The following is a 16,836-nucleotide window of genomic DNA, read 5'->3' on the forward strand; positions in this document are numbered from 1 at the left end:
AGGACAGGATCCAATGGCTTAACATAGCCTGGGTGCGCCTAACAGGAGGGCTGTGGAACATCTCCAGCAAGAGATCCCCCGATAATCCCCCCTCCCCTACTCACAGATAAGGCCCCCAACCTCCACCAGACACACACCGATCCTGCCCCTCCCCCACCCATCAATCTCCCCACCCAACTAGAGGGCAGCCCCTGGTTTACTGACTGCTGCACAGCAAAACCTTGGCTCAGATCCCCTGTTTGTGTCCATGCTCACTTCCTCGCACATCCCTAACCTCCAGTCTCCACCAACCCAAGCCCAGACCCCACCCCCAGCCTCTACATCACCCCCTTCTCCTGATAATCCTGCACCAGCTACCCCTCACACAACAGATCGATAGGTACCCAGGTTCCCCTTGCCTGCACAGGGTAGGACGGCAACTGCATCATGTCGGATGAGTGGAGTGGGGGGGGGATGGGAATAGGCGCCGCAACCTTCTGCCAACTGAAAATCCCCGGTGAAGGGGCAGGCTCCATCGGGATTCCAGCAGCATGGAGCGACAGGTTCCTTCAGGCACACCGTTCTCACTGGACCAGCCATTTCTCATGTGCGCCAGCTGTCAGCCAGCCACAGAGCTGAGCTCCAGACCAACAACACTGACAGAGCTGCCTTCAGACTGGGTGGGTCCCTCTTTCAGCACCCCGCATCGATCATTTCATTACTTGCTTTGCTTTTCCTTCACGCCAGAGTGGAGCAGAGTCCCAGCTGCACACTGTTCCAATCTTCTAGTAACCCCATCCCACCGCTCACACAAAGTTGTCTTTAATCAGCAACTTGCCTTGACAGAGCCAGCCAGGAACCAAGTCTTACTCCCTAATCCCTAGCACTGGAGTCAAATGAAAGGCTAGGAATACCAACACGGAGGTAGAGCCCAGACTGTGTTCACAGCGCTCTGCAGTTTCTTGTGGTCCTGGCAACAGCTATCGAGCTGTGGCGCATCAGGACGGGGCACAGCTATCGAGCTGTGGCGCATCAGGACGGGGCACAGCTATCGAGCTGTGGCGCATCAGGACGGGGCACAGCTATCGAGCTGTGGCGCATCAGGACGGGGCACAGCTATCGAGCTGTGGCGCATCAGAATGGGATACTTTCTACAGTGCATCTGTTAAAAATTGATACAAGAACGCAGAGGGCACATTGGAATTCTGGAGGGTTCCGAGAGAGTAGAGACTTTGGAGCACTTTCTCGATTGTAATGCTGACGTGATTGGACCAGGGCAGGTTGCTGGTGATACTTACTTCTGAGAACTTGGAGCTCTCCCCCTATCTCCCTGTACACAGGGACACATTTCTTGAGACCACCAGCCCCTTTGTTTTGTTGTCTCGGCAAGGGAGCGCGGGGGCACGGCAAAGAGCGCGGGGGCACGGCAAAGAGCGCGGGGGCACGGCAAAGAGCGCGGGGGCACGGCAAAGAGCGCGGGGGCACGGCAAAGAGCGCGGGGGCACGGCAAAGAGCGCGGGGGCACGGCAAAGAGCGCGGGGGCACGGCAAAGAGCGCGGGGGCACGGCAAAGAGCGCGGGGGCACGGCAAAGAGCGCGGGGGCACGGCAAAGAGCGCGGGGGCACGGCAAAGAGCGCGGGGGCACGGCAAAGAGCGCGGGGGCACGGCAAAGAGCGCGGGGGCACGGCAAAGAGCGCGGGGGCACGGCAAAGAGCGCGGGGGCACGGCAAAGAGCGCGGGGGCACGGCAAAGAGCGCGGGGGCACGGCAAAGAGCGCGGGGGCACGGCAAAGAGCGCGGGGGCACGGCAAAGAGCGCGGGGGCACGGCAAAGAGCGCGGGGGCACGGCAAAGAGCGCGGGGGCACGGCAAAGAGCGCGGGGGCACGGCAAAGAGCGCGGGGGCACGGCAAAGAGCGCGGGGGCACGGCAAAGAGCGCGGGGGCACGGCAAAGAGCGCGGGGGCACGGCAAAGAGCGCGGGGGCACGGCAAAGAGCGCGGGGGCACGGCAAAGAGCGCGGGGGCACGGCAAAGAGCGCGGGGGCACGGCAAAGAGCGCGGGGGCACGGCAAAGAGCGCGGGGGCACGGCAAAGAGCGCGGGGGCACGGCAAAGAGCGCGGGGGCACGGCAAAGAGCGCGGGGGCACGGCAAAGAGCGCGGTGGTACTGGGATACCAGGGTGACATGTTGCCATTGTCATCTCCGTCTGCTCCACCTCCTCCCACCTCCCCAGGACTCTGCCCCACTCCTGCCATGTCCAGTGCAAGGCTGGGAATTAAACTGACCAGAGATGTGCTCTGGAGACCCCAGGGAACTGGAGGTGGTCCTTTGTTTGAACACTGTTGTGAATACTTCTCCCTCTTGACAACAAACCATGGATCATGTTGTCACTGAGGAGGGGCAGATTCTTGGAGTAGACTCCTCCTGTCTGCTCTTTCCTTGCCTACCATCATGTGATGGATCTGCAGAGCTTCGATAAATTCCTGGTGCGGCTCTATGGTTTAGTGTACTCTTACTGGGTAGGGTGGGAGCTGTCCACCTGCACCCCGCAGTGAACCTGGGCTAATGGTGTTGGGGAGTGGACGGGTGTTGATCAAGCATCTGGTTTGTTCGGGAAGGCGCCGTGCTTCCCAAGAGTAGCTGGAGCTGCACTCATGCAGGCTGGCGGAGAGGGTCCAGCCACACTTGGGGAAAGCCTCTGGTGTTTCAGGAGGCGAGTCGCTTGCTGGAGGATACCCAGCCCCCAACTTTTTGTAGCAACAGTATGTGTGAGGCAGGTCCAGCCGAGTTTCAGCTCTCTCCCCTTGTTCTCAGCAAACTCAGTGCTGGAACCTCCTCAACACTCTGCAGTAGAGAATTCCAAGGATCACTGACATCTGGATGGAAAAACTACTCCCCATTTCGCATCCTGGAAACAATCCTTACCCCCAACCTAATGGACCCTACAAAAACTTTGCAAGTTTCAATGAGGCCCAAACTCTCGAGAATGCTGAACCAATCTGGCTACTGCCTGTTCCTCTGGTAAACCCACCACCCCTGCAACCAGGCTGAGATATTGTCATTGCACTCCCTCCACTGCAAAGATAACCTCCAACCACGTTCCATCAGCTCTGCACATGCCAATCACAACCTTAAATTATGCAAAATGAATTGAATTTTGTCACATGCACTGAGATAGTGGAAAAACTTTGTTTTTGCGTGCTATCCAAGCTGCTCATCCTATCATTGAGTACAGAAGGTGGTGCAAAGTAAATGAGAAGGGCAGAGTACAGTGCTACAGAGAAACTTTTCAACTAAGACTGTGCATCACCGTATGAATAAGAGGTCCATTCAATCTCCTGGCAACAGCAGGGAAGAATCTGCAGATCGTACTTTCAGGCTTGTATCTTCTGTCCGACGGGATGGGGGCGTCTAATCCCTGCTATTAGCCTGATCTTTCCTTTGAGAAGCTGTTGGAGATGAAGCCCCTTCCAGCCCAGCCTGTATTAAAACAGCATTTAGAACATGAGGCATGGCCCACAGAAGGGGAAAACTGCTCATCACCAGCAGCTGCCAAATACAGGGACGGGAGTATGCATCACGCCCGACACCCCTGCAACGAGGCACCAAAAGGTCATCATTCTTCCGGCACAATGCTCTCCTTGTGTCTTCTTTCCCCACAGGAAGCAGAGATTCCCAGTGGAAAAATGGAAAAAGGCTGTCAGCTCCAGACACGAGGAGCCCACATAACAGGTGGGCGATAAAAGCCCTCTTGTATTCTTCCAGCTCGTCCCCTCGGACTCCCCACCCCACCCTCTGCATCTTGGCGGCCATTCCAGTCACCGTGATTCTTGTGTGGGGAAATAGTGGCAGCTTCATTGAAAAAAATTAAACCCTCTGTCACAGCTGGACACAAACACCTCTCACCTTACACAGTCTCCTAACCTCTGAAGCAGAGGCCCCATTTAAAATAAGGCGCTCCGTGTAAAACACAGGGTAGGCACACTGTTTGCTCATTGGAAAAGCACATTAACCCAGAGAGGCTTAGAGGAGTAAGGTTAAGATAGAGATGAGGAGGAACCTGGAGAGCAGCGAATTCTCTGCCTGAGGAAGCAGTCAAGGCTGCATCATTAAATGTATTTAAGAGCTAGATATTTTGCATCGAAGGGGAATTATGAGGAACGGACGGGTAAGTGGAGTCGATTCCACAGCCAGTGAATGGCAGAGCAGGCTTGACAGGCTAGATGGCTGACTCCTGCTCCTAGTTCTGATGTCCTTCTAGCAAACACGAACATTAATTAACACATGAACCCTGCCCTCACACATTTGTCACTAGGTTATTAATTTGATATTCTACTGACATGACAATTCAGCACAGACCTTCGTTTCCACTCAATTGTTTAACATTCTGCTTTATCCAGTTATTATATAAATAGAGATGATAAGATTAAGTAAAAATTCAGTTTCCATTGGTATTTATAATCCACTTGACCCGGCCAAATATGCTTCCTACATTGCATCTGCAGCAGAAATACATCATTGTTTGCGTAGTCCTTTGGGACTTTCTGGGTCGAAAGAGTTGGTGAAAACAAAACGTCTCCTCCTCTGGTCTGTGACAGCAGGAGCGAGGGGAGAGCAGTCGCCCTTACTGAAGGTAAGAAGGGCGGGAACGAGCTTTAGCTCCACCACCCCCGCATTTTTTGACAGGCCTCAACTGCGATACTCTCCAGCTACAGAGCGGCTCGGTAACATGCCAGAGCAAGATCTTTGGGTCAGCCACCTGCAACATTATCCCAGTTTTCTTCTCTCACAGATGCTGCCCGATATGAACACTTCCAACTGCTGGTGTCTGCGGCTCAGGAGTTCCATTACGTTGATGGTGACGTTTCTCTCCGACTGCCCTCGTTCACCTGATGACAGACTCATCCTAATTAACTAGAGGGCATCAGAACAACTGCATCACCTTGTCAGGCTTGGACTCCACCCCAACCATAGACATTCCTTCTGCTACCTACCCCTCATGTTATTTCCTCATTTTCCCACTTCTGAAGAGGAGTTTAACTCTAATCCTGATGGAAGGCCCAAAACCAACTGTTCCTGTTTTACTCTCCACAGATGCTGAATGACATTTTTTGTTCACAATCATCTTCCAACCCCCTCAGCTGATCGAATAAAACTCACAATTCGCTCCTTGAATCTCTCGAACTTTCTGCTGACTGAATGAGCCATAAAGATTTGCTTTTTACAAAGCAACTCACTGAACCTTGAGAAGGCCCTTTGTATTTGCACATAATGAAGTACTTTCAAATTGCAGACATTATTTGCAGCCTAAGCAAGAGTGAGGGAGCCAAACACATAACTGGTAATGGCTGAGAGACAAACTGGGGTAGAGCTCCCTCCACTTCCTCCAACAATATAAATTGAGGCCACCAGCAAATTACATCTCATCTCAGCAGTCACCAACATGATGTCTGTTAACCCTCTCCCTCAGTTTCCCTTCCTTCAGCTCCCCACTCTCTCCACTTCCTTCTATTAGAGAGCTCCCTTTCTTTGCCCCCTCCCCCTTTCACTCCTCAGCTTCCTTCTCATCTCTCCTCCCACCTGTTAGCCTGTGCGGCTTCCCCTCACTTTTTATTCAGATGTCTGCCTCATCTTGACAAAGGCCTCTGGCCTGGAATGTCAACCGCCCTTTACTTCCTATGGACGTTGCGTGATCTTGCTGGGCTTCTCTAGCACGTATGTGAACCGGTTTTCAACCTAATGACCTCCTTGCAAGGTTTCTACTGGTACCAGAGTACCATGCTGCTTGGAAGGTTAACTGACCTATTTCAGTAGCTACAGTACAGGTGCGAGTAGGGAATGCAAGGGGGCACATGTGCAAAGAGGTTACGGGAAATAAGCTGGAATGGGATAGGTTGCCCTGAGACTTGATGGACTGAACAGCCTCTTTCCATGAAAAAAATGTTTACAAAAGGGCGAGCCATGCAGATGGTGACCATGCATTACAGAACTGAGGCAGGGGTCTAATGGGATTCCAGAGGTGTCCCATCCTCAAGTCAGCCTCCCAGATGACTTATTGGTGAACAAAGTGGATTTTACAGACTAACAACCAGAAGGCCAAGCCTGCCACACCCATGCTTCCACTTCTTTCTGAAGAAACTGCTTTTCTTTGCCAAATTGCATGCTAATAATTGTAAAATTCCATTGCTCTGGTCAGACTGGCTACAGCTGTGCCACAGCTGTGAGCACAGCTCAGATTGGTCTGACAAATGTAAGCAACACCCAGGTAAAACCCAATTCTCCATGCATCTCAAGCCATTCTCCTGCAAACAGTTACCTGCCCTTCCCACCATTCATTCTCCTGCTGGGATACCCCCTCCCACCCACCATCAACATTCTCACACTCACAAGCAACAGTGTGGTCTTGGGACCCATTGGAAAACTGATCAATCTTCTCTCCCCTCGTGAATTAGTGGCATGGCATGGAAATAGGCCCTTTGGCCCAACCTGTCTCACCTCACTGCACTTGGCCCATATCCCTCTGAACCCATGTATCCATTCAAATGTTTCCTAATCATTGCAACAATGCCTGCTTCAACCACCTCTTCCAGCAGCCCATTCCACACACTCACCATCCTGAGGGTAAAAAGAATCCTGTTAAACCTCACCTTCAATCCATGCCCTCTGGTTATCACTGCCCCTACTCTGGGCAGAAGTCTCTGCATTCATCCGATCTATTCCACTCACAATTTTGTACACCTCTTGCGATTACCCTTCATCCTCCTGCAATCCCAGGAATAAAGCCCCAGCATGCTCAACTGCTTCCGACTCCCTGCAACATCCTCGTAAATCTTCTCTACACTCTCTCCAGCTTGACAACATCTTCCTGTGGCCATGGTGCCCAAATCTGAACACAATATTCCACATGGGTCCCCACCAACATCTTATAAAACTGTAACATGACCTCCTATACTTGAAGGTCCTATACATGACCTTCTATACTCAATCCCTGACTGATAAACTCTAAATTTTCTTTGCACTCCTTCAATCTTATTGATATCTTTCTTGTAGGCAGGTGAACAAAACTGCACACAATGCTCCAAATTTGGCCTTACTAATGCCTTGGACATTTTCACCATAACTTCCCAAGTCCTATACTCTGATATTTTGTACCAAAGCTTTCTTTACAACCCTAACTATCCAAGATTGGTGCATCTCAGCATGGGTGGCGTAGTGTTTAGTGCAATGCCTTTACAGCACCAACAACCAGGACCGGGGTTCGAATCCCAGTGTCTCCGTCGGTTTTCCCCAGGGGCTCCAGTTTCCTTCCACCCTTCAAAACGTACCGGGGATCATAGGTAAATTGGGCAGCAAGGACTCGTGGGCCGAAATGGCCTGTTACCGTGTTGTAAAAAGTCTGTCTAAACTATTACTCAGAGCCAAATCTCATTTAATGTTCAACCAGTGTTCAAAAGTTCCCCACTTGCCTATCTAAACACGGCTCAATAGCAAGAGCATATTTATCCCCTGTGTGTTGTCTCCCATTCTTCAGTCTCTGCTGGGCTCTCAGAGCTTGAAAAAAATTGAGCAGTACAAATAAGCTGTCAAGTTGAGAGAATACATTTTAATAAAAAGCTAGCAGCTCTGCTGTGGATCTGGCGAGAGGGAATTGGTACCAGGGAGTGTGGGAACAATAAACCCTATAGTGTAATGAAGAAATGTTAGAATCACAGCAAGGGCGCGTTCAATGTGCAGTGCACAGACCCACACTCACATACTAGTGCAACGGTTAAAATAAAGAAACATTCAAAGCAGGAAGCAACCTTACTTAGGCAATGATGAGAGATGAATCGGGGCAACTCAAAGTAAAAGACTTCAGAATGCATTTCCTGACCAGCAATCAGTGTGGATGTGTCTGGCTATGAATTATGAACAATGTGCAAAATTGCATCTAACATCTCCAGACTCAAGCACAAAAGAACAGCATTCCTTCATTCAGCACAGTCTCTGTGATACCAGGTGTCACTTGGTTAGTGGCCATTCAACTTCTTCCACCCCACTCCCTATTATTACTTAACAAGGCTCTTAAAAGTCACCAGTGACTATTTCCAAAACATCGCTTCAGAGAAAACATTCCACTCACTGACTGAAACAAATTTCACCTCTTCTGTCCCATTCCTTTGCCGGCTCTATTTGTTGCAATCTTGCTCAATTTCCCAGCAGTTGCATCTGATCTCAGCCAATGCCCACAGATTATAAACCAGAATGGTCCCAATAGACACAGGCATCAGCCAGACACTGCAAGACCTCAGCACTGAATTCAGAGCCTATCACACAAATGTTCAATCCTACCCATCAGTTAATTCCCTGCTCGATGTGTTGGAGGAGGGGAAGTTGCCAGGTTGCGATCTCAAAATTAAATAGCAGAAATTCCTCTTCTAACCAATTAAAATTAGAACTATTTAAAAAATATGGCCAGCCACCCCGTTCTGAGAAGCACAATATTTAATTTAAACTTTCAAAAGAAAATCAGCGAAAGACCTCCATGTTCCGGGGGTTACAGACCAGCCCACCGTGAGGGGAACAATGTAAAGAGTGACCAAAGGCTTTGTCTTTCCACCCGCCTAGCATCTGTTCGACCACTTTAATCTCACGAATGTTTCGTCAAATATAGAAAACAAAATCCAACACGATCTATTATTTTATTGAAGTGAATTCCCCCCCCACCAGCAGGATCCCTCCTCTCACCCATCTACCCCTCACACAGCAGGGTCCCACCTCACCCCACCATCCAGCAGGGTCCCTCCTCTTACCCACCCACTACCCAGCAGGGTCCCACCTCACGCCACCACCAAGCAGGGTCCCTCCTCTCACCCTCCCACTACCCAGCAGGGTCTCTCCTCTCACCCATCCCCCCCCCAGCAGGGTATATCCTCCCTCACCCCTCCCCCCCTCCCAGCAGGGTCCCTCCTCCCTCACCCCTCCCCCCCATCAGGGACCCTCCTCTCTCACCCCTCCCCCCCAAGCAGGGTCCCTCCTCTCTCACCACTCCCCCCCAGCAGGGTCCCTCCTCTCTCGCCCCTCCCCCTCCAGCAGGGTCCCTTCTCTCTCACCCACCCCCCACACAGCAGGGTCCCTCCTCTCACCCATCCCACACCCAGCAGGGTCCCTCTCTCACCCATCCCACACCCAGCAGGGTCCCTCTCTCACCCATCCCACACCCAGCAGGGTCCCTCTCTCACCCATCCCACACCAGCAGGGTCCCTCTCTCACCCATCCCACACCCAGCAGGGTCCCTCTCTCACCCATCACACACCCAGCAGGGTCCCTCCTCTCACCCACCACCACCCAGCAGGGTCCCACCTCACCCCACCCCAGCAGAGTCCCTCCTCTCACCCTCCCACTATCCAGCAGGGTCCCTCCTCACCCCCCCCCGCACCAGCAGGGCCCCCTCACCCATCCCTACCAGCAGGGTCCCTCCTCTCACCCACCCACTACCCAGCAGGGTCCCACCTCACCCCACCCCAGCAGAGTCCCTCCTCTCACCCTCCCACTACCCAGCAGGGTCCCTCCTCTCACCCTCCCACTACCCAGCAGGGTCCCTCCTCTCACCCATCCCCCCCAACAGCAGGGTCCCTCCTCTCACCCATCCCCCCCAACAGCAGGGTCCCTCCTCTCACCCATCCCCCCAACAGCAGGGTCCCTCCTCTCACCCATCCCCCCCACCATCAGGGTCCCTCCTCTCACCCATCCCCCCCCACCAGCAGGGTCCCTCCTCTCACCCACCCCCCCCACCAGCAGGGTCCCTCCTCTCACCCCCCCCCCAACAGCAGGGCCCCTCCTCTCACCCACTCCCCCCCACCAGCAGGGTCCCTCCTCTCACCCATCCCCCCTCCCCCAGCAGGGTCCCTCCTCTCACCCATCCCCCCTCCCCCAGCAGGATCCCTCCTCTCACCCATCCCCCCTCCCCCAGCAGGATCCCTCCTCTCACCCATCCCCCCTCCCCCACCAGCAGGGTCCCTCCTCTCATCCATCCCCCCTCCCCCACCAGCAGGGTCCCTCCTCTCATCCATTCCCCCTCCTCCACCAGCAGGGTCCCTCCCCCACCAGCAGGGTCCCTCCTCTCATCCATCCCCCCTCCCCCACCAGCAGGGTCCCTCCTCTCATCCATCCCCCCTCCCCCACCAGCAGGGTCCCTCCTCTCATCCATCCCCCCTCCCCCACCAGCAGGGTCCCTCCTCTCATCCATCCCCCCTCCCCCACCAGCAGGGTCCCTCCTTTCACCCACTACCCAGCAGGGTCCCTCCTTTCACCCACTACCCAGCAGGGTCCCTCCTTTCACCCACTACCCAGCAGGGTCCCTCCTTTCACCCACTACCCAGCAGGGTCCCTCCTTTCACCCACTACCCAGCAGGGTCCCTCCTTTCACCCACTACCCAGCAGGGTCCCTCCTTTCACCCACTACCCAGCAGGGTCCCTCCTTTCACCCACTACCCAGCAGGGTCCCTCCTTTCACCCACTACCCAGCAGGGTCCCTCCTTTCACCCACTACCCAGCAGGGTCCCTCCTTTCACCCACTACCCAGCAGGGTCCCTCCTTTCACCCACTACCCAGCAGGGTCCCTCCTTTCACCCACTACCCAGCAGGGTCCCTCCTTTCACCCACTACCCAGCAGGGTCCCTCCTTTCACCCACTACCCAGCAGGGTCCCTCCTTTCACCCACTACCCAGCAGGGTCCCTCCTTTCACCCACTACCCAGCAGGGTCCCTCCTTTCACCCACTACCCAGCAGGGTCCCTCCTTTCACCCACTACCCAGCAGGGTCCCTCCTTTCACCCACTACCCAGCAGGGTCCCTCCTTTCACCCACTACCCAGCAGGGTCCCTCCTTTCACCCACTACCCAGCAGGGTCCCTCCTTTCACCCACTACCCAGCAGGGTCCCTCCTTTCACCCACTACCCAGCAGGGTCCCTCCTTTCACCCACTACCCAGCAGGGTCCCTCCTTTCACCCACTACCCAGCAGGGTCCCTCCTTTCACCCACTACCCAGCAGGGTCCCTCCTTTCACCCACTACCCAGCAGGGTCCCTCCTTTCACCCACTACCCAGCAGGGTCCCTCCTTTCACCCACTACCCAGCAGGGTCCCTCCTTTCACCCACTACCCAGCAGGGTCCCTCCTTTCACCCACTACCCAGCAGGGTCCCTCCTTTCACCCACTACCCAGCAGGGTCCCTCCTTTCACCCACTACCCAGCAGGGTCCCTCCTTTCACCCACTACCCAGCAGGGTCCCTCCTTTCACCCACTACCCAGCAGGGTCCCTCCTTTCACCCACTACCCAGCAGGGTCCCTCCTTTCACCCACTACCCAGCAGGGTCCCTCCTTTCACCCACTACCCAGCAGGGTCCCTCCTTTCACCCACTACCCAGCAGGGTCCCTCCTTTCACCCACTACCCAGCAGGGTCCCTCCTTTTACCCACTACCCAGCAGGGTCCCTCCTTTCACCCACTACCCAGCAGGGTCCCTCCTTTCACCCACTACCCAGCAGGTCCCTCCTCTTGCCCTCCCACTACCCAGCAGGGTCCCTCCTCTCGCCCCCACCCAGTCCTTTCTCTCACCGAAGTAGACTGTTTTGTCGCACTTGGGACACTTGGATGCCATGGCCGCTGCTGTCCAGCCTGACTCGTCCCGCTGCACTGACACCCACGCTCGATGCTCTCGGAGCCGCCTGCTCGTTCGCTTCCCACCCTTCCCCCCACCGCCCATTGGCTGGCGGCGCCCACCCGCTCCCTCCGGTTGGACACCGCCGCCTGTCGATCAGAGAGCCACGCCCCTTTCCCTTCTCGAACTGGTCCATCCTGGGAGCGGTCCCGCAGCAGCACCAACTCTGCCCGAGCCCACCTGCTGCCCCACTCATTCCCTTTGTTCCCCATTCCCAAGGAAAGCAGCAGCCGGCTCTGCTGCCGCTCACATGTCTTGGCTAAGAGACGCAGGGAACCCAGTGCGCTTTAATTGCGAGTTTTCACCGAGAATGCACTGCGAAAGATGGAGATTCGTCGGGGGGTGATTTGTGCATTGAGAACTGTCAAATATTATTCAGTGCAACATCAAAATAAACGTGCAAGAATAAGGATGCAGAGAATGGCGGTGTCCGGGCTGGAGTCCGCTGCAATGGGAATACCGAGCATTGCTGCTGCAGTGTGCAACAATGCACCTATTTGGGGTTGGGTGTAAGGAGCAAGCATGGGGGATTGCCTATGCTGAACAGCAATGGAGAGGCTGCGGGAGGGGCAACTTTGCCAATTGAATGCAGTGGAAGAAAGTGAGTTGGAGGAGTAAGATTACCAGCTGAACCGTGTTGTTGGAAGAGCTTGCTAGAAAATGGGTGGGAAGGTGTAACTTGACCTCAGCTGGGACCGCGCCAAGATCTGAAGAGGGTGCAGAAGAGATTTACTGCTTTTGTTCAGATTTATTGTCAGAGTACATACATGACATCACATACAACCCTGAGATTCTTTTTCCTGAGGGCGAGGCAGAATTACTACTGATTGGTAGTGCTAAAAATAAACTGTACACAGCGTAAAATATAAACAAACAGACTGTGCAATACAAAAGAAAACCAATCAATCCAAGGATGACATTCTAGACCAGGGGTGTCAAACTCAAATTCATGGAGGGCCAAAATTAAAAATTTGGACTAAGTCGAGGGCCGAACTAAATATTTATTGAAAATTTTCAACAACATCTGCATGTTTTCTCTTCTTTCAACATATGTAATGTTAAACTTTTTCTTATTAAAATAAATGTTTAATAATAGTTTTGGATAAACTCTTTCATTGTCATTGTCATTGGCCCATTTCCTTTAGCGTCTGAAACCGTGCACATGACGAGTCAATGAGGGATGATTAAAGCAGTGGTCTTCAAACTTTTTCTTCCCACCCATAGACCACCTTAAGCAATCCCTTACTAATCACAGAGCACCAATGGCACAGGGACGCGAGTGGAAAGAAAAAGGTTGAGAACTGTTGTATTGTGGTAACTCCACATCTGATTAGGTTAATTGTTAGGCAAGTGGTCAGAGAAGGACCCCCCCCACCCCAAGAAAGGCTTAAATCACAGGAACAAAATAAGCTTCCGTCTCACTGCTCCCAATCTTACACACAGTCCTGATGTGGAATGTGGGGTCGCAGCTCCACGTTCACCCGAGTTCAGGTGCTGTCTGTGTGGAGTTTGTATGCTCTCCCCTTGTCTTGGACCAACAGGTCGGTCGCCTGACGAAGGCACCCAAACCCCCCATTGAAACGCCAGCGTCCGGGGTGGTGGAGGAATTGGCTGAGAAGAGCGCATTGCTCCCACCCCCCTCCCATGGTTGGAGAGGGATTAAACTGCGATCTCACGGCGCCGGGCTCGTCTCCAACAAAAGGAGTTGGAGGCAGGGTCCGCCGCGCACGGAGCGAGGGGGAAGGCATCGCCAACGAGACGTTCGGTCCGGCGTCGCCGCTGAAGCGCAGAACCAGCGAGGATGGTCCCCAACTCCAGCCGCGTCTGTGTGTCCGGGAGCCGGGCGGGCTGAGTGCGGCGCTCCGATCCCTGGGATTCGGGACTCTGAGATCCCTCCACACCTCCGGCATCTTCATTTTCACCTTCAGTGTGCATGCGCTATACTGGCGCGGCGGCCAGCGGGCCAACTCTAATATATATTTAATGTGATCTTGCGGGCCAAATATAATTATATCGTGGGCCAAATTTGGCCCGCGGGCCAGAGTTTGACATGTGTGTTCTAGACAGAACAGAGAACTTGTTTATTTTTCCTCAGAGCAGGGAGATTTGATGGGAGTGTTTAAAAATAATGGCAATTTGATGTTGAGTTGAAAAAATTCCATTAGGTGAAGAGAGATTGAGATGTAGTGTGAGGATCATACGTCAGAGGTCAGCATTTGGAATGTGCAGTGTGATGGAGAGCTGGTTCATGTTCAAGTGGCTGCTGAGTAATGTCTTGATAGACAGGAAGCAACAGGGATGTGGGAGGGGCAAGCCACTTTTGTACCACCTCACAGCACAATGGGCAGAGATCGGCTCTCTCAACACTGGGACTGAGTTGTACGTTGGGTTGACTTCAGGAGACCTGCTGACCAGGGAGACAGCCTTAAACCTCGTGGCATAAACCAGTGATGTTGACAACTTTAGGTCTCTATCTCCAGTCTCTCTTTTGTCCTAAACCAGTAGTTTTCAAACTTTTTCTTCCCACTCACATCCCACCTTAAGTAATCCCTATGGTCTGTATTTAGTAAAGGATTGCTTAAGTGGGATGAGAGTGGGAAGAAAAAGTTTGAAAACCACTGTTTTAATCATCCCTATTTGACTCGTTATGTGCACGGTTTCATAACTCCAAAGGAAATGGGCCAAAGACAATCTTTCTCAAGCAAAATATTTTGGTAACAATTGGGTCTAAAGCAGTGGTTCTCAACCGTTTTCTTTCCACCCACATCCCACCTTAAGCAATCCCATACTAATCACAGAGCACCGATGGCATAGGAATTACTTAAGGTGGTATGTGAGTGGAAAGAAAAAGTTTGAGAACCACTGTCCTAAACCCTAACACCTTGGTCCTCCCCAGGTTCTTTACTCCTTTATATATTTAATATCACCTCTTAATTTAGTCTCGATGACCTTCCTGACTAGAATTTTTTTTTTAAATTTATACCCTCAGTACAGTAACAGGCCATGAATCCATGCCACCCAATTTATACCCAATTAACCTACACCCCCAATATGTTTTGAACGGTTGGGAGGAAACCAGAGACACAGGAAGAATGTCGGGTCCCAATAGCTGGCGCTGTAAAGGCATTGCTACGCTACTCTAACTGTGCTGCCTTGACCAACCATTTCTACCCTGGATGCTACCTGGCCTGCTGAGTTTCTCCAGCAGCTCACAGGGTCTCAGTTTAGCGAGGGAGCAGTTGGCAGAGCTGAGGAGACATGGGAGGGGGTTTTAAGGAAACAAAAGAGTTGAAGGTCATCTTAGCAAGGTAGGGTGATCTCAGAGAGGGATTCAGGTATATCTGGTGATGAATGGTGAGTCTTCACTTGGCTCTGTCACACTCTGGGGTTTCCCCCAAGGATCCATTCCTTCCCTCTTCTGCATTCCTGTTGGACATGGATGTTGGAGGTTACTGTGCTGATACAACCACCAGTCTGTCTGTAACTGCCTGCACCTATCTGCATTCCTATCTGCCTATTGCAGGGAGAAACCCACTGTACCTGCAGGGAGGTAACCTGGGAGGCTGGCTCCACTTACTCCCTGCCAATCACTGGCCCCACATAAAGGCTCGTGCTGGCTCTTGTGTAGGCAATAGAGCACACGGAGTCAGAAGAGATACTGAATCTTGTGTGCAAGCTAATTAAAGCCTGTAGTACAATTTTCATAGTTTGACCTTGTTTGTTCACACTGCAGCGCATCACCGTGACACATCCCAACCCCAGGACACAACTGCAGGGGTTCCTCAGAGAAGTATCCAAGACACAGCCATCTTCAGCTGCTTCACTAACCACCACACTTCTGCCAAAAGGCCAGACGTTAGGATGTTCAAGATTGCACCGTGTTCCATTCACAACCTCTCAGCAACCCCCAACAAGGCCTCATTAACTCTCAGGTAGGGGCTGACAAGTGGCAAGCAACAGCCAATAAGAGAGAGTCCGACCACCTGCCCTTGACCTTCAATGGCACTCCTATTGCTAAGACCCCACCATCAATAATTTGAGGGTCACCATTGAACAGAAACTCAATTGGAGCACTGTATGACAACCGCGGTTACAAGAGTGGGTCAATGAGTGATCCTGTGATGATTGGGTTATCCCTTGAAGGTACCAGGAAGGTACAACCGGCTTGTGCCAGACTGAAATCAGAGCAAAAAAATGGAGATGTCAGAAATCTGAGTCAAAATCGGAGATTGCAGAAAGCATTCGGCAGGTCAGGGCAGCACCTGTGGAAAGAGAAATAAGCTGAATTTTGGGGTCAAGGTCCATAGCAGAGCTTGAAAACTGAGATGTTGCAGAGAGGGGGAGGACAGTAGAGAACAGAAGGTTCTGTTATAGGGTGCAGAACACAATGGCAGATGGGGACTTTGTGATAATCCACCATGTATCTGTTTGGATTTGCTGCATATATGTTTGGATGTACTAGGAAACAGCCCTTGCTGTCTGTGCCTGAGGTTCCTCCCACTGACCCCCGAATAAAGGCAACTGTGCCACAGTCCACTCTTCAGTCCAGGGCAGTCGACCGGCATGGACGGACATCCATTCTGTAGTTAATAAAAGCCTATCAGTTTCTCTATAGCTTCTAGTCTTTGAAGTTATCGATGATGCATCAGACATAAATAAAAAGAAACAAATTGAAACAGAGGTTCAGCCACATCTGTGGAGGAGAAAGAGAGGTTACTGAAAATGGCCAAATATTCAGTATGTGCTGGCCCTCACATTGACACTGGCTGTCATTTCAAGAAAATTGTTCATGTGACGTTGACATCTGTTGAAATCACACACTGATTCCAAACAGCCTGCAATGTTAGTTTAAAATGACCAAAATTAGAGCTGAACGCTCCATCGGATGACACAACATAACCTTTCTCGAGCTCTCATAATTCCGCCTCTGGTTAAAGAGATCATCACTCAAGCCCTTTGTGGATTGCTTCCTATCAAGCGTGGCTTTGATTCAAAGGTTTGATGCTTTTGAGAATCTTTAATCCTTTGAGTGCACCAGAAAAGTGAGAAGACATTACACTGTGGAGGGAGGAGAGAGGAGAGAGGTGACAACAGAAGGGAATGTCTGTGATTGGATGCAGAACACAGTTGTCAAGGCAACAATTACCTTAAAAACTGGCAGA

The 16,836-nt window shown here is 52.3% G+C and overlaps 1 protein-coding gene across 1 annotated transcript in view; it reads right to left on the reverse strand.

Annotated features, from left to right (window-relative positions):
* Nucleotides 1-11,669, reverse strand: part of crip2 (cysteine-rich protein 2) — a 33,184-nt gene extending 21,515 nt beyond the window's left edge. The window contains exon 1 of the mRNA XM_069917294.1: nt 11,572-11,669. Coding sequence (XP_069773395.1) covers nt 11,572-11,614 — 43 coding nt within the window. The 5' untranslated portion in view covers nt 11,615-11,669. The remainder of the gene's footprint in view (nt 1-11,571) is intronic.
* Nucleotides 11,670-16,836: the final 5,167 nt, after the last annotated feature.

This window comes from Narcine bancroftii, chromosome 2, assembly GCF_036971445.1.
Source record: "Narcine bancroftii isolate sNarBan1 chromosome 2, sNarBan1.hap1, whole genome shotgun sequence".
NCBI lineage: Eukaryota > Metazoa > Chordata > Chondrichthyes > Torpediniformes > Narcinidae > Narcine > Narcine bancroftii.